Below are 21,259 nucleotides of genomic sequence, written 5' to 3' on the forward strand. Positions count from 1 at the left end.
CATGTATGATTGCACTGGAAGCACTATGATAGAGCGGGAAAACCCTATGGTGTCAGAGATCCACGCAGTGTTTTGGTAGCAAAGTAGATGTGGATAAGTGTGGCTAGCAATGGTTAATCACAACCCCCACCTAGTGGTTAACTAGGGCCTATTCTTCCTTGGACTAGTTGAGAGTATCCTGCTCATGTTATTTTGAGTATTACATGATGTTGCTGCTTTAGTAGTAAAAAAAGACATAGCTCATGTATTGACTGTAGTTCCTGGGCTTGAGTAGTGTTGTGTTTCAGAGTGAGTGGGGGTCCCTGGACATCGTAGAGGAAGAGCTGATGGCGCCAGTCCTCATCTCAAGGACCCTTTAACCTGGTCCGGGCAGCCATGTTGAGTAGAAGCCTCATGCTAGAGGCGGAGCAGTAGGCCTGTCTGTTGATGCTCTTGTTATTCAGTTGTGTCGAAATGGGTGAACATTTGAGTTTCTGTAATGCCATGTGAATTTCAAAGATGTGATTTAAAAAACACATGACCTTGTCTTGAAAGTTTAAAGAGGCTGCTGGAGGCATGGGGCGGCTTGTAGCTGGATACTAAAGATCTACTACAAATGCTGTCCATGAACTGTAGTGTTGCATTTGGCCATTCAAAGCAGCTCCACCTGGAAAGGCATCAAAATGGGCATTCAGCCTAGCCAATGACAAATTTGACCATTTAAAATTCATATTTTTATTATTTGCTGTGCACATATCAAATTTGGACAGTAAAACCATGTAATGGCAAGAACACATTTGCACAGTTCTTTGACCGCTTATCTTGCAGGATTTGATGGCATTTCCCAAGAAACGAACGTACACAATGTAATCTTCATAAGGTACAACTTTGGTGTTACTGCTTGTAGCTAGGAGAATGCTGCTGCTGCTGCCGCTGCTGTTGGGGCTTGTAGCTAGGCTGCTGCCGTTGTTGGGGCTTGTAGCTAGGCTGCTGCTGCTGGGGCTTGTAGCTTGGCTGCTGCTGCTGCTGCTGCTGGGGCTTGTAGCTTGGCTGCTGCTGCTGCTGCTGGGGCTTGTAGCTAGGCTGCTGCTGCGGCTGGTAGCTAGGCTGCTGCTGCTGCTGGGGCTGCTGGGGGTTGTAGCTAGGCTGCTGCTGCTGCTGCTGCTTGTCGCTAGGCTGCTGCTGCTGCTCGTCGCCAGGATGCTGCTGCTGCTGCTGCTTGTCGCTAGGATGCTGCTGCTGCGGCTTGTCGCTATAATGCTGCTGCTGCTGCTGGGGCTTGTCGCTAGAATGTTGCTGCTGCTGCTGCTGGGGCTTGTCGCTAGGATGTTGCTGCTGCTGCTGCTGCTGGGGCTTGTAGCTAGGATGCTGCTGCTGCTGCTGCTGCTGCTGGGGCTTGTAGCTTGGATGCTGCTGCTGGGGCTTGTAGCTAGGATGTTGCTGCTGGGGCTGCTGGGGCTGCTGGGTCTTGTAGCTAGGATGTTGCTGCTGCTGCTGCTGGGGCTTGTAGCTAGGATGTTGCTGATCCTGGGGCTCGTAGCTAGGATGCTGCTGATCCTGGGGCTCGTAGCTAGGATGCTGCTGATCCTGGGGCTCGTAGCTAGGACGCTGCTGATCCTGGGGCTCGTAGCTAGGACGCTGCTGCTGCTGCTGGGGCTCGTAGCTAGGATGCTGCTGCTCCTGGGGCTCGTAGCTAGGATGCTGCTGCTCCTGGGGCTGCTGTTGCTGGTCGTAACTAGGCTCCTGTGGCTTATAGCTAGAAGTCTCCTGCTGGGGCTTGTAGCTAGGATACTGCTGCTGGGGTTTGTCGCTAGGATGCTGCTGCTGGTTTGTGGCTGGCCGTAGCTAGGCTCCTGTGGCTTGTAGCTAGAAGGCTGCTGGGGCTTGTAGCTAGGATGTTGCTGCTGCTGCTGGGGCTTGTAGCTAGGATGTTGCTGCTGCTGCTGCTGGGGCTTGTAGCTAGGATGTTGCTGCTGCTGGGGCTTGTAGCTAGGATACTGCTGTTGCTGCTGGGGCTTGTAGCTAGGATGCTGCTGTTGCTGCTGCTGCTGCTGGGGCTTGTCGCTAGGATGCTGCTGCTGGGGCTTGTCGCTAGGATATTGCTGCTGCTGCTGCTGGGGCTTGTAGCTAGGATGTTGCTGCTGCTGCTGGGGCTTGTAGCTAGGATGTTGCTGCTGCTGCTGCTGGGGCTGGGGCTTGTAGCTAGGATGTTGCTGCTGGGGCTTGTAGCTAGGTTGTTGCTGCTGGGGCTTGTAGCTAGGATGTTGCTGCTGCGGCTGGGGCTTGTAGCTAGGATGCTGCTGGGGCTTGTAGCTAGGATGCTGCTGGGGCTTGTAGCTAGGATGTTGCTGCTGCTGCTGGGGCTTGTAGCTAGGATGTTGCTGCTGCTGCTGGGGCTTGTAGCTAGGATGTTGCTGCTGCTGCTGCTGCTGCTGGGGCTTGTAGCTAGGATGTTGCTGCTGCTGGGGCTTGTAGCTAGGATGCTGCTGCTGCTGCTGGGGCTTGTAGCTAGGATGCTGTTGCTGCTGGGGCTTGTAGCTAGGATGCTGCTGCTGCTGGGGCTTGTAGCTAGGATGCTGCTGCTCGCGCTTGTAGCTAGGATTCTGCTGCTGCGGCTTGTAGCTAAGATGCTGCTGCTGCTGGGGGTGATCGTAGCTAGGCTTCTGTGGCTTGTAGCTAGAAGGTTGCTGTGGCTGGGGCTGGTAGCTAGGAGGTTGTTCCAACTGCTGCTGGGAATTGTAGCTAGGAGGCTGCTGCAGCCCATACGTAGGCATCTCCGGCTCAGCATACCCGATCCTGTAAGCTGTTATGCATACTTGTTAGCACATGGAAACCTGCCTATTTAAATTAATACTTTATCCTGAACTCACCATGTACTTGACACCCTACATCAAGGAGTAGAGACAATTGAAGTACCCTGTTATGTGAATACAAACATATTTTAACATGTCCATGCCACTGATGACAAAATAAAGTACTCCAAAATAAAGAATTTACCTCATTATTAAAGCCATGGTTGAGCTGGCGAGCAACTGTAGTACGCCGGTGAGCCTGCCACTACAACTCCAGTGAAATGAGGAACGCTGCTGAAGCTTTAAAGAAGGACTCACATCTAATCCCATTCTGTTCTGGCACTGATTGGTTTGAAACAAGGTGCAACTCAATCATAATCAGTGTGCCTAATGAGTTGGAAGAGCAGACTTGACATCTATGCATGTTGTTCATGATGGAGTCCGCTGGTATCAGGATTATTAAACATGTATGATTGCACTGGAAGCACTATGATAGAGCGGGAAAACCCTATGGTGTCAGAGATCCACGCAGTGTTTGGTAGCAAAGTAGATGTGGATAAGTGTGGCTAGCAATGGTTAATCACAACCCCCACCTAGTGGTTAACTAGGGCCTATTCTTCCTTGGACTAGTTGAGAGTATCCTGCTCATGTTATTTTGAGTATTACATGATGTTGCTGCTTTAGTAGTAAAAAAAGACATAGCTCATGTATTGACTGTAGTTCCTGGGCTTGAGTAGTGTTGTGTTTCAGAGTGAGTGGGGGTCCCTGGACATCGTAGAGGAAGCGCTGATGGCGCCAGTCCTCATCTCAAGGACCCTTTAACCTGGTCCGGGCAGCCATGTTGAGTAGAAGCCTCATGCTAGAGGCGGAGCAGTAGGCCTGTCTGTTGATGCTCTTGTTATTCAGTTGTGTCGAAATGGGTGAACATTTGAGTTTCTGTAATGCCATGTGAATTTCAAAGATGTGATTTAAAAAACACATGACCTTGTCTTGAAAGTTTAAAGAGGCTGCTGGAGGCATGGGGCGGCTTGTAGCTGGATACTAAAGATCTACTACAAATGCTGTCCATGAACTGTAGTGTTGCATTTGGCCATTCAAAGCAGCTCCACCTGGAAAGGCATCAAAATGGGCATTCAGCCTAGCCAATGACAAATTTGACCATTTAAAATTCATATTTTTATTATTTGCTGTGCACATATCAAATTTGGACAGTAAAACCATGTAATGGCAAGAACACATTTGCACAGTTCTTTGACCGCTTATCTTGCAGGATTTGATGGCATTTCCCAAGAAACGAACGTACACAATGTAATCTTCATAAGGTACAACTTTGGTGTTACTGCTTGTAGCTAGGAGAATGCTGCTGCTGCTGCCGCTGCTGTTGGGGCTTGTAGCTAGGCTGCTGCCGTTGTTGGGGCTTGTAGCTAGGCTGCTGCTGCTGGGGCTTGTAGCTTGGCTGCTGCTGCTGCTGCTGCTGGGGCTTGTAGCTTGGCTGCTGCTGCTGCTGGGGCTTGTAGCTAGGCTGCTGCTGCGGCTGGTAGCTAGGCTGCTGCTGCTGCTGCTGGGGCTGCTGGGGGTTGTAGCTAGGCTGCTGCTGCTGCTGCTGCTGCTTGTCGCTAGGCTGCTGCTGCTGCTGCTGCTGCTGCTCGTCGCCAGGATGCTGCTGCTGCTTGTCGCTAGGATGCTGCTGCTGCGGCTTGTCGCTATAATGCTGCTGCTGGGGCTTGTCGCTAGGATGTTGCTGCTGCTGCTGCTGGGGCTTGTCGCTAGGATGTTGCTGCTGCTGCTGCTGCTGCTGCTGGGGCTTGTAGCTAGGATGCTGCTGCTGCTGCTGCTGGGGCTTGTAGCTTGGATGCTGCTGCTGGGGCTTGTAGCTAGGATGTTGCTGCTGGGGCTGCTGGGGCTGCTGGGTCTTGTAGCTAGGATGTTGCTGCTGGGGCTGCTGCTGGGGCTTGTAGCTAGGATGTTGCTGATCCTGGGGCTCGTAGCTAGGATGCTGCTGATCCTGGGGCTCGTAGCTAGGATGCTGCTGATCCTGGGGCTCGTAGCTAGGATGCTGCTGCTGCTGCTGGGGCTCGTAGCTAGGATGCTGCTGCTGCTGCTGGGGCTCGTAGCTAGGATGCTGCTGCTGCTGCTGCTGCTGGGGCTCGTAGCTAGGATGCTGCTGCTCCTGGGGCTGCTGTTGCTGGTCGTAACTAGGCTCCTGTGGCTTATAGCTAGAAGGCTCCTGCTGGGGCTTGTAGCTAGGATACTGCTGCTGGGGTTTGTCGCTAGGATGCTGCTGCTGGGGCTGTGGCTGGCCGTAGCTAGGCTCCTGTGGCTTGTAGCTAGAAGGCTGCTGGGGCTTGTAGCTAGGATGTTGCTGCTGCTGCTGGGGCTTGTAGCTAGGATGTTGCTGCTGCTGCTGCTGGGGCTTGTAGCTAGGATGTTGCTGCTGCTGCTGCTGGGGCTTGTAGCTAGGATACTGCTGTTGCTGCTGGGGCTTGTAGCTAGGATGCTGCTGTTGCTGCTGCTGCTGCCCGGGCTTGTCGCTAGGATGCTGCTGCTGGGGCTTGTCGCTAGGATATTGCTGCTGCTGCTGCTGGGGCTTGTAGCTAGGATGTTGCTGCTGCTGGGGCTTGTAGCTAGGATGTTGCTGCTGCTGCTGCTGCTGGGGCTGGGGCTTGTAGCTAGGATGTTGCTGCTGGGGCTTGTAGCTAGGTTGTTGCTGCTGGGGCTTGTAGCTAGGATGTTGCTGCTGCGGCTGGGGCTTGTAGCTAGGATGCTGCTGGGGCTTGTAGCTAGGATGCTGCTGGGGCTTGTAGCTAGGATGTTGCTGCTGCTGCTGGGGCTTGTAGCTAGGATGTTGCTGCTGCTGCTGGGGCTTGTAGCTAGGATGTTGCTGCTGCTGCTGGGGCTTGTAGCTAGGATGTTGCTGCTGCTGCTGGGGCTTGTAGCTAGGATGCTGCTGCTGCTGCTGCTGCTGCTGCTGCTGCTGCTGGGGCTTGTAGCTAGGATGTTGCTGCTGCTGCTGGGGCTTGTAGCTAGGATGCTGTTGCTGCTGGGGCTTGTAGCTAGGATGCTGCTGCTGCTGGGGCTTGTAGCTAGGATGCTGCTGCTGCTGGGGCTGGTCGCTAGGATGCTGCTGCTGCTGGGGCTTGTAGCTAGGATGCTGCTGCTCGCGCTTGTAGCTAGGATTCTGCTGCTGCGGCTTGTAGCTAAGATGCTGCTGCTGCTGGGGGTGATCGTAGCTAGGCTTCTGTGGCTTGTAGCTAGAAGGTTGCTGTGGCTGGGGCTGGTAGCTAGGAGGTTGTTCCAACTGCTGCTGGGAATTGTAGCTAGGAGGCTGCTGCAGCCCATACGTAGGCATCTCCGGCTCAGCATACCCGATCCTGTAAGCTGTTATGCATACTTGTTAGCACATGGAAACCTGCCTATTTAAATTAATACTTTATCCTGAACTCACCATGTACTTGACACCCTACATCAAGGAGTAGAGACAATTGAAGTACCCTGTTATGTGAATACAAACATATTTTAACATGTCCATGCCACTGATGACAAAATAAAGTACTCCAAAATAAAGAATTTACCTCATTATTAAAGCCATGGTTGAGCTGGCGAGCAACTGTAGTACGCCGGTGAGCCTGCCACTACAACTCCAGTGAAATGAGGAACGCTGCTGAAGCTTTAAAGAAGGACTCACATCTAATCCCATTCTGTTCTGGCACTGATTGGTTTGAAACAAGGTGCAACTCAATCATCATCAGTGTGCCTAATGAGTTGGAAGAGCAGACTTGACATCTATGCATGTTGTTCATGATGGAGTCCGCTGGTATCAGGATTATTAAACATGTATGATTGCACTGGAAGCACTATGATAGAGCGGGAAAACCCTATGGTGTCAGAGATCCACGCAGTGTTTGGTAGCAAAGTAGATGTGGATAAGTGTGGCTAGCAATGGTTAATCGCACCCCCCACCTAGTGGTTAACTAGGGCCTATTCTTCCTTGGACTAGTTGAGAGTATCCTGCTCATGTTATTTTGAGTATTACATGATGTTGCTGCTTTAGTAGTAAAAAAAGACATAGCTCATGTATTGACTGTAGTTCCTGGGCTTGAGTAGTGTTGTGTTTCAGAGTGAGTGGGGGGCTCTGGACATCGTAGAGGAAGAGCTGATGGCGCCAGACCTCATCTCCAGGACCCTTTAACATGGTATGGGCAGCCAGGTTAGAGGAGAAGCCTCCTGCTAGAGGTGGAGCAGTTGGCCAGGCCATTGAATGTTCTGGTTTTTCAGTCGTTTGACCACTTATAGAGAAGTGCAACCTTTTGTATCTAAATTAGTGAACATTTGTACTTCTGTATTGCCAGACGTGAATTTTAAAGAGGTGAATTCAAAACACATTCAGATGATGTCTTGAAATAAGGAGGCTGCTGCTCGTAGTTTGGGGGCTTCTGCTGTTATTCAGGAAGCTGTAATACAAGCTGTTGCATTTGACCATTCAAAGCAGCGCCTCCTGAAAAGTCATCAAAATGGGTTTCTGCATTTGCTGCTGGCATTTAGCCTAGTCAATGACCAATCAGCTTACATAATGTGCATTTAAATACCCTGAGAAGGAGGACATAGCTTTGTAAGCAGAGCAGATAAGGAGAGTTGGCATTAAGGGCCCTCAGTTTTTTGTAGTGGTTTAAAACCCCTTTTGTTGTTTAAAAGGGTGATGTCCTGGCCCCTAGTTTGTTTTCTCTTTATATAAATGACCTGGCTTTTGAAGTGAAGTTTGCTAATTTAGGTATACATTTGAATGATTTAACTATGGGTCCTTTGTTGTACACCGACAAATCGATATTGTTCTGCTGGCTGAATCGGAGGATGATTTACAGAATATGTTAAACTTTGTCAAGACCAGGGGTCACATTTATAAAACTGTGTGGGATTGTTACTAAAAGTGTACCTGCTCCCAAAAGCCAAGTTTTGCGTGCGCCAAAAAAATATTCAGATTTATAAAACCCTGCGTACGCATATGGAAGCATATATGTCGCAAAATTAAAATGGCAATGCAATTTGCAATTTGCAATTCAATAAGTAATTACGTTATGCAATTGACAATGCATTATGCAATTTCATAATGTAATTTGTAAATACGTTATTCAAAGTGTATTTTAATGTGCAAAGTGACAATGCAATCCTCAATTAAATTTGCAAAAGTTATAACAATAAAAATACAATAACATTTTGTCAAATTCTTTGAGTTCCTTTATTCAAATTGAAAAGCTATAGCGTCCCCGTGATTGCAATCCACTTCGCCACGCTCCGTGTGTTGCGATATTCAAATGACATTTCAATCCGCAAAACGAACGCTTTGCAAAAGATTTGGCAAAACGTTTTCCAAAACGTAATCCAAAACGTTTTCCAAAAAGTCAATATGCAAAGTGGCAAACGTATCAGCCAATCAGCGTCTGGGCGGGAACTACGTCACTTTCTATTGCCTCCAAGGGTATCTCCGCGGTGGGTCTCCCGACCCCAATGTTTCGCACCAAGTGCCTGTATCACTTGGGAAATCTTTGTGTTTACCACACTGGCGTCAAAACGTACCAGTGAGGATAAGTCGTCTATCTTATATCCCAGAACACGCACTCTATCTACTGCATCTGTGTTTTCAACACGATTGTTCTCCACATCATCGGCCAAACTTCGGAGCGTATCAATAATCTCCATTGGTGACCATGGACCTGACACATACGAACTAGAAGTGAACGTGAACAAAGAAATTACGAGCAAGTGACGTAGTTCCCGCCCAGACGCTGATTGGCTGATACGTTTGCCACTTTGCATATTTACTTTTTGGAAAACGTTTTGGATTCCGTTTTGGAAAATGTTTTGGATTCCGTTTTGCCAAATCTTTTGCAAAGCGTTCGTTTTGCGGATTGAAATGTCATTTGAATATCGCAACACACGGAGCGTGGCGAAGTGGATTGCAATCACGGGGACGCTATAACTTTTCAATTTGAATAAAGGAACTCAAAGAATTTGACAAAATGTCATTCTATTTGTATTGTTATAACTTTTGCAAATTTAATTGAGGATTGCATTGTCACTTTGCATGTTAAAATACACTTTGAATAACGTATTTACAAATTACATTATAAAATTGCATGATGAATTGTCAATTGCATAATGTAATTGCAAATTGCATTGCCATTTGAATTTTGCTACATATATGCTTCCATATACGCACACCGTACGCAATCTTTGCTTTATAAATCACAAAGTGCCTACAAGTGTGCGCAGCTGAATCAGCTTCACGTTCCGCCCTGTACACGCCCCTTTTTAACCATAAATGGTCAATGTAAATGACCTCATGAATGCGATCTGCATATAAAACAGACTCAGATGCAAGTATTATGTCTTGTCGGAAACAATGGCAAAAGCAAAAAAGCGAAATTTCACGGAGGTTGAAGTGGAGACACTCCACTTTTCGGGCCTTCACAGATGGAGGCCCGAAAAGTAGTTTTGTTCGGCGGTCACGGGATTGGGATCGCCAACAACAAAAAGCAGAGTGAGTGGCAACATGTTGCTGCAGCAGTGAACTCTGTCAGTAACACGGAGCGCACAGTCCCAGAATTAAAAAAGAAGTGGTCTGACATAAAGTTACATATTTTTATGTAGCCTACCAATAAATCGTTATGGTCCTTAAAGACCCTCTCCCTCCGAATCCTGCCATTTGCATGGTCCGCCAGAAGTGCCATATGGTGCAGCATTACCACGGCGCTCACCTCTGTATTTATAGGGTTACGGTAATAAGACTGACCGAGAACACCTTGGATAATCAGTTTGTAATCACCCACGTAAAATGTTCTTAAACATAACCCCTTTTTAATACCTGATTTGTCATGAAAAGCATCAAGAATAACGGACAATGATTGTGATGAGGAGTGTGGCTTGGTTTTCCACACTTGGGATTTAATTGACATTTGATTAGGCCTATGTGTTTACAGTGTCACATACAAATATTATGTTATTGACACATGTTGGACAGATGCTTCGCGCCATGCAGTCGCGCCGTCAGTGGACAGTATGGAGTGACGGGATTAAATATAGAGAACTTTTTTTATTTCTATTCTAAGGAGATGTTTCTGGAGTTATAACTGAGAAATAACGCAGTTGCCTTAAATTATTCTGATTACATAGATTTAACGCATGATACGGGTTGAAATTAAATTTATGAAGGGCGATGATAAAACATAATCGTTCTTCTCACTCTACAATTCTTCTCTCTGACTTCAGTTCACCACCACACCATCTTTGTCGCCAATTCTCCTTTTCCTCCAAACTATGTGTACGCATGGGTCAGAGTTTGCTTAGGGCTGCGCACATTCTCCCGTCAAGTGGTTTTTTATAGATCACAACCTTGGCGTGGAAAGTCACGTATGCCAATTTCAGGCCCGTTTTTTGCGTACGCAACGGATATAAATGAGACCCCTGGGGCCTCATGTACTAAGGTTGCGTACGCACAAAAACGTGGCGTACGTCCTTTTCCACGCTCACGTTCAGATGTACAAAACGTGAAATGACCGTAAAAATGTGCGGTCCCCACGCCAGCTCCAGAGCTGTCGTACGCACGTTTCTACAGCTATTGTTCCTTTGGCGACACTTAGTGACGCTGGGAAACTGGGAAAAAAGGTGAAAACAATGACTCAGAGTGATTTGCACATCAGAGACACACTAATGAACAATTAACACACCTTGCAATTATATGGGTGGCTATAAAAGCATGCGCAATGGATGAAGAAAATTGTTTTAAAAATGGCTGCGTTAGCGTTGTTAGAGGACATCGCAAATGGTCAAATCCGAAGGGCGCTGGAGACGGCGGGGCCGACGGAGGAGACGCCGGGGCCGACGGAGGAGACGCCGGGGCCGACGGAGCAATCCGTGCCCTCTCCTTGCTTGTCTATTCAAAAATAAAAAATTTAAGTTAATAAACACGAGTCAAAGTCTTTAATATCCTGGCATCTTTACGCACGACTTATGTGTATTGCAAGCAGCCAATTGTATGACCAGTATAATTACAGCATTTATGACTTCAGCATATTTACCTTGGTGTCCCCTTCATGGGCTCCCACCAATCCGGTGAGAGCTGTGTCACCGATCAAAGCGGCCACTCTCAAATCGAAGGGGGAGAGTTCCCCCACTCCCGTCCCCCCACCTGTTGCGGTCACGCTTCGGCGGTGGGCAGAAACCCTCCGCTTCACCTCCACCTTGAGGTCTGACCACTTTTTTTTAATTTCAGAGTGTGTGCGCTGCTGAGACCCCACTGCATTGACGGCCTCGCAAACACACTCCCACTCACTTCTCTTTTGTTTTGCATTTATCCCTGTTGACAGGGTTCCAATAGCATATGCTTGCGCATTTCTACCTCGTGGAGCAAAATCTCGAGCTCAGACTCCGTGAAGTTTCGTTTTTTGCCTCTGTTCATGGTGCCAGGTGATCGGATTAAGAGGTGAATCTCAGGTCCAGAGGCCTATTTAAATGAAATTGCATATTTAAATGAGGGCGTGGACAGGGAGGAGTTTGGCACCTCGGCATGTGCGCTCAATTCCACGTTGATCGAGATGTACAAAAGAAACGTGCTTGGATCCATGCGTTCGCACACTTTGATACATCTGAATTTATTTGTGCGTACATGAGACTTGCGTGGATTTCATACTGAAACTTGGCGTACGCCAAAACCCAGAAACTGTCTTACGCACAAATAAATTCAGATGTATCAAAGTGTGTGAACGCATGGATCCAAGCACGTTTCTTTTGTACATCTCGATCAACGTGGAATTGAGCGCACATGCCGAGGTGCCAAACTCCTCCCTGTCCACGCCCTCATTTAAATATGCAATTTCATTTAAATAGGCCTCTGGACCTGAGATTCACCTCTTAATCCGATCACCTGGCACCATGAACAGAGGCAAAAAACGAAACTTCACGGAGTCTGAGCTCGAGATTTTGCTCAACGGGGTAGAAATGCGCAAGCATATGCTATTGGAACCCTGTCAACAGGGATAAATGCAAAACAAAAGAGAAGTGAGTGGGAGTGTGTTTGCGAGGCCGTCAATGCAGTGGGGTCTCAGCAGCGCACACACTCTGAAATTAAAAAAAAGTGGTCAGACCTCAAGGTGGAGGTGAAGCGGAGGGTTTCTGCCCACCGCCGAAGCGTGAACGCAACAGGTGGGGGGACGGGAGTGGGGGAACTCTCCCCCTTCGATTTGAGAGTGGCCGCTTTGATCGGTGACAAAGCTCTCACCGGAGTGGTGGGAGCCCATGAAGGGGACACCAAGGTAAATATGCTGAAGTCATAAATGCTGTAATTATACTGGTCATACAATTGGCTGCTTGCAATACACATAAGTCGTGCGTAAAGATGCCAGGATATTAAAGACTTTGACTCGTGTTTATTAACTTTAATTTTTTATTTTTGAATAGACAAGCAAGGAGAGGGCACGGATTGCTCCGTCGGCCCCGGCGTCTCCTCCGTCGGCCCCGGCGTCTCCTCCGTCGGCCCCGCCGTCTCCAGCGGCCTTCGGATTTGACCATTTGCGATGTCCTCTAACAACGCTAACGCATCCATTTTTAAAACAATTTTCTTCATCCATTGCGCATGCTTTTATAGCCACCCATATAATTGCAAGGTGTGTTAATTGTTCATTAGTGTGTCTCTGATGTGCAAATCACTCTGAGTCATTGTTTTCACCTTTTTTCCCAGTTTCCCAGCGTCACCTCTAAAGGTACGGCCACACCAACCGCGTTGCTCGCGTTAGGGGCGTTGAAAATCGGCATTTTTGCATAGGGAACCATTGGTTTAGGCGCGGTACACGCGTTGAAGCGTTGAAGCGTTGCGTTGGGGGCGTTAGGCGCGGCAGTTGCACGTAATTACGCACGTAAACGCAGTAACGCGCCCATCGCACCAACGCCCGGAGTTCAGAAAATTGAACTTTCAACGCTCCAACGCGTGACGCTTAGCCGCGGTAGCCAATCAGCGTGGAGCTTGACCCGACGTCACTGGCAGAGAGTAGTGAGCTTGCACAGAAGCATACGGCCGACATCTTCCTTTTTTCTGGGTGGAAATAGTAACATAGTTACGCCATTAAATGCGTTTATGGAAACATTTCTAGCGAGAAATGTGCATTTTACTTTCATAATGTTCGCTCGGTGAATCTGAAGGATGTTTGGTTTGATAGTTATGACGAAGAGGGAACGCTCCGTTCACTTGCATGGACAGAGTCTCTGGTTGCTAAGCAACCTCAACGTCTTGGCGGACTGCTTCTCTGCTGATCAACACTACGAATGCTGGAAACACACCAGACCCACCATGTGAAGTTATTTAACCCGATTATTGTTATTTATATCCGAGATTATTTAATCTAACCCGATCTAAACTCTATCACCCAAACACGGCGGCGTTTGGGTTTCCTACCTCGGACTCCAGCGCAGCCACTGCCGACATTTTTCTTTATTCTGGGTGGAAATAGTTACATAGTTACGCCATTAAATGCGTTTATGGAAGCATTTTTAGCGAGAAATGTGCATTTTACTTTCATAATGTTCGCTCAGTGAATGTGAAGGATGTTTGGTTTGATAGTTATGACGAAGAGGGAACGCTCCGTTCACTTGCATGGACATGGACTCATCTAGCTGCGTTGGCGCGTTGACGCGTTGGAACACACTGGTCAAGCGTCAGGTTAGGCGCGTTACTCGCGTTGTCCAACGCGAGTAACGCGGTTGGTGTGGCCGCACCAAGTGTCGCCAAAGGAACAATAGCTGTAGAAACGTGCGTACGACAGCTCTGGAGCTGGCGTGGGGACCGCACATTTTTACGGTCATTTCACGTTTTGTACATCTGAACGTGAGCGTGGAAAAGGACGTACGCCACGTTTTTGTGCGTACGCAGCCTTAGTACATGAGGCCCCTGGTGTTGCAGGTGGAGGCTGTCAATAAATCAGAGTTAAACATAGATAATTCATTTTAGAAAAAAAGGTGTCCCAAGAAGTAAAAAAATCTTTATCTTTTCTGATATGCCTATGTATATAAATAATCAGGATTTCCACTTGATGAATTTATGAATTATGAAAATTGAATTAAACTCCTGGCTGATCAGCTGGCAGATCAGCTGGCAGAGCTTGGTCTGTTGTTACCAAGTAACCATGGACTAACCCTAACTCAAAGTACTCAATTAACGTTACCTTGGTTTTTCTACTTGCTCTCAATTGTATGATGCATGTGTTTCTCCCGTTTTGAATTATGCTGCTATGGGGATTTAAAGAAAGAAGTGTTTCAGATACAGTACAAAACAGAGCTGTACGTTGTTTTCTGGGTATTCATAATTTTTTTCCCTCCTTGGCTGCCTAGGGTGACATGGATTGGATTCCTGCTGCAAAAGGAAGAAAGTGTGATATGATTAGACTGTGGAATCGTTTTATGAATATGTCAGATGACTCTTCAGAATTCTCAGTGGGCTGCAGCGATTCATGCCCTCTTTGAAGAAGCCGATTTACAGTATATCTTTAGAAATCATGTATCATGCAGCGTAAACAAAATTTGAATAAAGTTACTTGTTGGGTTCAATGAAAAATTGTTAAGTAATATGTTGTTAAAACCGAAATTTCAGACACCTGTCCAAATCAAGCATAATTATGAAACAGAATTATGTATTAAAAACAAAGTGAATGGGAATCATTCCCCTGGCACTTGAAGTCTGCAGATTAAAAAATACGAAATAGTGTGAACTTTGTGTCTTAGGAGAATTGGCGAATGAATCTCATTTTCTTTTATACTGTCACGAAATAAGAGTCCCTTTTATAAATGAACTGTTTGCTCAAAACTCTGAAATATTTTGGATAAATGTTGACATCAGGATGTAATGTTTTTTTACCCTTAATGTTTATAAGTTAGCCTCTTTTATTTCTGAAGCCTGGATGAAACGTCAGGATGGTTTATATTGTTAGTGTTAGTATTGTTTAGCATCTATTTTTGTGTCTGTTTGTGTGTAATGTTGTATTGGGCTCGGCATGCTAATGTATGACACAATAATTAAAATTAAAAGTATATATATATATCACAAAACCTATTTTATTAACACTATAAACACTATAATACTGTAAACTGTTTAAAGATGCAAGAAGCACAAGGTTGCTTTACTCTTTTCCCAAAATAATGCATAAACTTTTTCCTTACTTTACGTCCACACCAGAAGCGAATTGAGCTACCAAATCGCCGGAAGTCATTCACTTTCTATGGCCGAACACCGGCACTTTGGTTCCTATACCTACTGTTTTGGTTCCTACTGACTACAAAATGTAGTCAGCAGGAGAAAAAAAAAAAATGTTGATCGCAACAAAAAGGCTCTGGCCTGGGCGGAGGTGTCACGCGTGGTTGGTGACGTTTATGAAGAGTTTGAGATTATTGTAAAATAGGCGCGATACATATGCAACCGAGATCCTATCATACTAATCTCCCTTGCTCTGAATGGGACGATATCGTTTTCAAATATCGAAAATACATACGTTGTGCAAAGGAATAATACGTTGTGCAAAGGAATAATGCACGCATAATGCAATAATAATGCAAATGAATAATGCACGGAACAAACGTGTCACTTCAATGCAGTTTCATAGAGGATAGACAGCTGACAAATGACAATTTAGCAGACGCTTTTATACAAAGCGACTTGCAATAAGTACATTTGTCATAAGAAGTGAAACGATATATCGCTGTCAGTGACAGTGATAATGACAGCTGTGTCAGCAGTGTGTTTGTGTTCAATAGTTAATGAGTGCAACATCCATAGTGATTTTGATACAAAGTGATGATAAGCGGGAGTATTTATAGAAAATATTTGCGATCTAGAACGTTCTTAAGCGGGAATCATTTTCATTTGCTCTCCATACCACCAATCTAACCAACCGCGTGTAGTCATGCTTTAAATGCGTCTGCCAAATTGAATTGTACGTCATGGGCGACTTGAGCGACCAAAGCGAACAGAAATATTCGCAGCTAAACTTTGTGAGCGACAAAAGCGTATGGTCGCTTCTGGTGTGGACGTACAGTTACTACGTCCACACCAGAAGCGAATTGAGCTACCAAATCGCCGGAAGTCATTCACTTTCTATGGGCAAGAGAGCGACCAAAGCGACCAAAGCGACCAACGCTACCAGCGGCCAAAGTTGAGCGACCAGAGCGTCCAAAAAAAGTTGAAAACTGTTGAACTTTATGCAAATTACTATGACACGTTTCAGCGGCAAAACACTGACAGCCAATCGGAATGTAGACGCTCTTCTCTTGCGTGGATCCCAGGGAACACCGGAGGGCGATTTTTGAATTGTACGTCATGAGAGACTTGAGCGACCAAAGCGAACAGAAATATTCGCTGCGAAACTTTATGAGAGTGTCGCTTCTGGTGTGGAAAAATTCCAACAAGTTTCTTAACCAGTGTTTTATATCAGCCTTGATGTTTGCCTGTTGTGTTGAGTAATAATAGTTTAATTTATAGCCACGGTTTTGTGTACATAAAAGTAACATTACTTAGCTACCTAACGTTTCTTTCCATGTAGTAACATGTTATAGATGTGATGGAGTAACCCAGTACAATTAAAGCTTAATGAATTTGTATGTGTTATTTCATTCAGTGTCCAATAAAGACAAGCTGACAGTGCAGGTCAGCGTGAGAGCCTTGTGCTACAGGTCGATGAGGAAGAGCGAATCACCACAGTTTGAGTCTAGGCAGGAAGCTACGTTCACCCCTGTTCAGTGGTGTTTGGTCGGTTAAGCAGTAGCTAAGTGTAGAGTACAAGACGACAACTTTTCAATATTCAAGATATTTATTGTCGTTTGCACAGCAGAAGTACAGGTACATTGGAATAATTATGTGATTCTTGGAGTCCACTTTAAAAAAAACATCTTTATTTTAAGAGGGAGAGAATATAACAGTAAGCATTCAGGATGGTAGGCTTTTTCTAGCACAGTTGAGGTACTTACCTTCATAAGAACCAAGTTGTTTTTTACACCCATGATGCTGAGGTTATATTTCTAATAATTTACCTTTTTCTCTTAGATCAAACTTTGTGATTCATCACCAGTGATGAAAAAAGAAATAGTTAATCTATGGGCTGGAGCAGCTGTCTCTGAGAGGAAAAGAAAAAAATTATAGCTCAAACAACAAATGTAATGGCATCACATATAATTACATCTGTAACTACTTATAAAGTACTGTTGATGCACGTGCAGGTGCGACCACTTCTTTTTTCTGGGCAGCTGATTTGGCTCTGGAGACACGGACAATCTTGTAGAGACAATGCTCAATCAAAGACCAAAAAGACATCAGGTGGTTGTAGCTGGCAAATCTATTCACAAAAGACATCACATAAAAAATGTCAATTAACAAAAGTATACATTGTTAACAAAATAATGTCAATAGTAACTAAGATTTTATCGTATATATATGTATACAGGAATGTCTCAGAAAATTAGAATATTGTGATAAAGTTCTTTATTTGCTGTAATGCAATTAAAAAAAAGAAAATGTCATACATTCTGGATTCATTACACATCAACTGAAATATTGCAAGCCTTTTATTATTTTAATATTGCTGATTATGGCATACAGCTTAAGAAAACTCAAAAATCCTATCTCAAAAAATTAGAATATTTCCTCAGACCAAGTAAAAAAAAATGATTTTTTAACAGCAAAACAAAATCAAACATTTGAAAATGTCAATTAATGCACTCAGTACTTGGTTGGGAATCCTTTTGTACGGATTACTGCATCAATGCGGCGTGGCATGGAGGCGATCAGCCTGTGGCATTGCTGAGGTGTTATGGATGCCCAGGATGCTTCAATAGCGGCCTTCAGCTCATTTGCATTATTTAGTCAGGTTCACTATGTAATGTCGCCAGCATTTTGTGGAGAGTATCAAAACTATACATTTTTGGAAACTTTATTGTGTAAGCAATCAGAAAAATAATGTTTCCATTTGCCCTGATACCTATATGCCCGCCATCTTGGATTTTACAAAATGGCTGCCGTGAAAAGGGTTTTCGTCAATATCTCAGCTTCTAAATAACCTAGAGCTTTTATTTTGAGAGCTGAACTACCATTTTCAGGGCCAAGGAATCCAATGGTAACAAAATAAATTAGCTAGATTCAACCTAAAACCTAGTTTTATTGAATGTTTTACAAGTGATCAATCATGAACGTTCCACTAAGTTAATGTCCATTAAGAGCCAACATGCTCCTCATGACAGAAATGTCTTTAATGTTTAAAGGTTGGGTATGGAATTCGCTTTTTTGGCCATTTTTGCAAAATTACTTGAAATCCTTATCATAAGCCACTTACAGCCACTGAGTTAGAAGTACTGACATGAAAATTAAACAAGTCAATCATCTGTGGAACGGGTAGGGCTCGAAAAACTCCAGCCAATGATTTCCAGAGCCACCGAGTTGCATTGGACAGTAAGTACGTCAATCAAACGGTCGTACTGCACTCCCCCGCGCCCCGCGCGCGACCCCTTCGTGCTTGGAATGGGTGGAGTCAGAGTCAGCGTTGAAGGAGAGGGGGTAGGACCATTTGATTTGTGTATTTTCAAAATCTGCTGGCGTTTCGCAAATCCCATACCCAACCTTTAAGGCAATCAAGGAGTCTTTACCTATCATCACTATCATCGTCATCATCAGTTTCATACTTATTCTGTGTGTCCTCATCCTTCTGACACGCACTGCCGCACTGGCAAAGATCGGTGCAGGATAAGTTGTTTTTTCTGCAAGAACATCTGGCAGAAGAACAGTCTCTTTTGCATTGACAGCTAACCATCTCAATGATGGCTTTTGGAGCTGGAAGGGCATCTGTCATCGTTGGTTTCAGCTGGCTATCAGACAGTACAGATGTACAGTTACATTAGAGTTTGACCTCTGGGGACCAGTAGAGCCAAGGAACAGGAACAAGGGGAGAGAAAGGACTTTAACTTCTGGTACCATTATGTAAAAAATGTTTTGAAACATTATATTATCAACTTCTTGGTAACATGCGGTAGCCATTCTGCAGGGGATCCATCTGAGAATCTTGCAGAGCAAAGCTGGCCTGTCCCCACACTCTGGCTTGGATATGGACCTCAGGACATGTTGTCTCAGAGCTCCAAGGGTAGGAGGTAGCTTATCACTTTCTGCCATATGCTTGCAGAAGAGATGCCATCCTAATTCGGAGATGGTCTTGATGTAGATGCCTTTGGGGGAGTAGGCTGCACAGACGAAGCTAGCCATAGTGGCCAACATAGTTTCGGTCACTTCTTCCTCTGTTGAAAGCATCTGCAGTGAACTGATTACATCTTTATCTGCCTTTATGTAGACTTGCAGCCAGGTTGCTTTGCCTATACGTGAGAACCTTCCAGTGTTGTCAGTGCCAGTGAACGCATGGAAGGCTGGCAAAGCCTTTGCTCTTTCTGACCCTATTGCTCTCCATATTGGCTCTATCCCCATAACCCCAGAGGCCATGGAAATGGACGTGTTCCTCAGCATGAGGTCATAGTTTGCTATGACCAATATCTGTGTCTGGGGAGAAGAAAACCATCTTTGCATCCGGTGGGTTTCGCTGTGATGCCAGCACAGCCTGGTAGATCAACAGTGTGTCTGCTTCTTCATGATTGTTGTCCTGGAACACCAAGTCTTTGTTGCTCCTGGTAAGCCCTGAAGAGGTGATGGTCTTTTGGATGTACTGTTGTACTCTAAAGTCTTTGCAGCAAGATAGTTGGTCAGGTCAGCCTTCGTCTTGTCATGTAAAAGGAACCTGCTCATTGGGATGTGTTTTATGTTTGTGTCAACTCAGACCTGATGCTGGATTGGTGCTCTTCCTTGCCTTCTTTTATCCCTGGTAGCACTCTTCAGAGAATCATCCCTGCACGTGTCAAACACAAGGATGATTTCATCATAATCTCGTGTGAGGGACATCAGCCTGTCGTTGAAGCATTCACTGAGATGTTTGACTGTCACTATGGTAGCTGGTTTCTTGGCCATTTTCTGCAGAAGAACCATTGCATCTACCAGGGCTATCTTGCGACTTGGAGCATCTGGTGTGGTCTCCAGGGCCGGCGCTCGGCATAGGCAACCTAGGCGACCGCCTAGGCGACCTGGTGGCGGCCTTAATTAGTCAAGCGCGGGAGCAATTGCCAGGGCGCCCCGAAACCGTCACCGCAGTAAGCAGGACAATGCGACTACCCCCCCCCCCCTCTCGGAAGACCTATGCAAGTTGAATTTGAGTCGCCTAGGACGCCTTAACGGCCAGCGCCGGCTCTGGTGGTGTCCATCCCATTTTCTGGCTGCTGATCCTCCTGTGGAGTTTCTTCTGTAGCGAACTTGTTAAGGAGGTGGATAAACTTTGATTTGTCCAGGCATGGCAGGATTGTACCATCTGGAGCAAAAATGGCTCTTGGTGTCACAGTGAATTCGTAGTACCCAATGGCCTCTTTCTGGTTGATGTCTCTGCTGGACCTGGCCAGTACCATCAGTCTGCCATATAAGTCCTTGGTCTCCTTTAGATCCACATTCTTGTCTCTTGAGTTTTACTCTGATTTTCTTGTTTGCAGACATGAACATCTTTTTGTCTGGTGCCAATAAGCTGACATCTCCATTAATTCGCTCTGAAAATTAGTCTTCATATTGCTTTTGACCAGTCACATCTGCATTCAAGATCTTTCCATATTTCAGTATGGCTGCCTTGATCTTGTGAATAACATCATGCATCTTCTTGACAGCACTTGGCCAAAGGTCATGATGCTCTCTGGTTTGGTCAGGTTCCAAGTCAAACTGATTCTTGAACTGTTTTGCAATACGGGAGGGTTCTGGTATGACCAAGAAGAACCTCTGTCTAGCATTGGCATTGTTTGGGCTGCCGACGTGTCCAGAATGAATGAATGTTGGGCACTCTGGCTAGCTTCGTCTGTGCAGCCTACTCCCCAAAGGCATCTACATCAAAACCATCTCCGAAATACGATGGCATCTCTTCTGCAAGCATATCGCAGAAATCAGCTACCTCCTACCCTTCGTGCTCTGAGAAAACATTGTGAGTGTGGGGACCGGCCAGCATTGCTCTGCAAGATTCTCATATGGATCCCCTGCAGAATGGCTACCACAAGGAGTACGAAAGCCAGCTGAAACCAACCATGACAGATGCCCTACCAACTCCGAAGGCCATCATTGAGATGGTTGGCTGTCAATGCAAAAGAGAAAAATAACTTATCCTGCACCGATCTTTGTTAGTGCGGCAGTGCGTGTCAGAAGGATGAGGGACACATAGAACAAGTATGAAACTGATGATGACGATGATATGTAAAGACTCCTTGATTGCCTTAAACATTAAACATATTTTTGTCATGAGGAGCATGTTGGGTCTTACAGTTTTTGCCAATTGCTTGAACACTATAGGCACATGCTTAGACTAAAGTAGCAGAACTTGAAGTTGTTGTTACTATACCTTAAA

At 45.7% G+C, this 21,259-nt stretch overlaps 1 protein-coding gene across 1 annotated transcript; it reads right to left on the reverse strand.

Moving 5' to 3' along the window:
• Window positions 1-3,932: 3,932 nt before the first annotated feature.
• LOC115532626 (putative mediator of RNA polymerase II transcription subunit 26) lies at window positions 3,933-6,450 on the reverse strand. Its single transcript, XM_030342501.1, has 5 exons — window positions 6,344-6,450; window positions 6,217-6,263; window positions 5,777-6,149; window positions 4,968-5,085; window positions 3,933-4,602 (listed from the first exon to the last, which is right to left on the reverse strand). The coding sequence occupies exons 1-5, from the start codon at window positions 6,358-6,360 to the stop codon at window positions 4,108-4,110; spliced, it is 1,050 nt and encodes a 349-aa protein (XP_030198361.1). The 5' UTR covers window positions 6,361-6,450; the 3' UTR covers window positions 3,933-4,107.
• Between the last annotated feature and the right edge of the window lie 14,809 nt (window positions 6,451-21,259).

The sequence above is a fragment of the Gadus morhua genome, chromosome 19, assembly GCF_902167405.1.
Source record: "Gadus morhua chromosome 19, gadMor3.0, whole genome shotgun sequence".
Taxonomy (NCBI): Eukaryota; Metazoa; Chordata; class Actinopteri; order Gadiformes; family Gadidae; genus Gadus; species Gadus morhua.

What these genes read in the sequence shown, in the direction of transcription:
- LOC115532626 (XM_030342501.1), bottom strand. An exon ending in AGCTACAAGCCCCAGCAGCA is followed by an intron (nt 5,086 to 5,776) that starts GCAGCAACATCC and finishes TACAAGCCACAG; the next exon opens with GAGCCTAGCTACGGCCAGCC. An exon ending in CTATAAGCCACAGGAGCCTA is followed by an intron (nt 4,603 to 4,967) that starts GTTACGACCAGC and finishes AAGCCCCAGCAG; the next exon opens with CAGCAGCAGCAGCATCCTAG.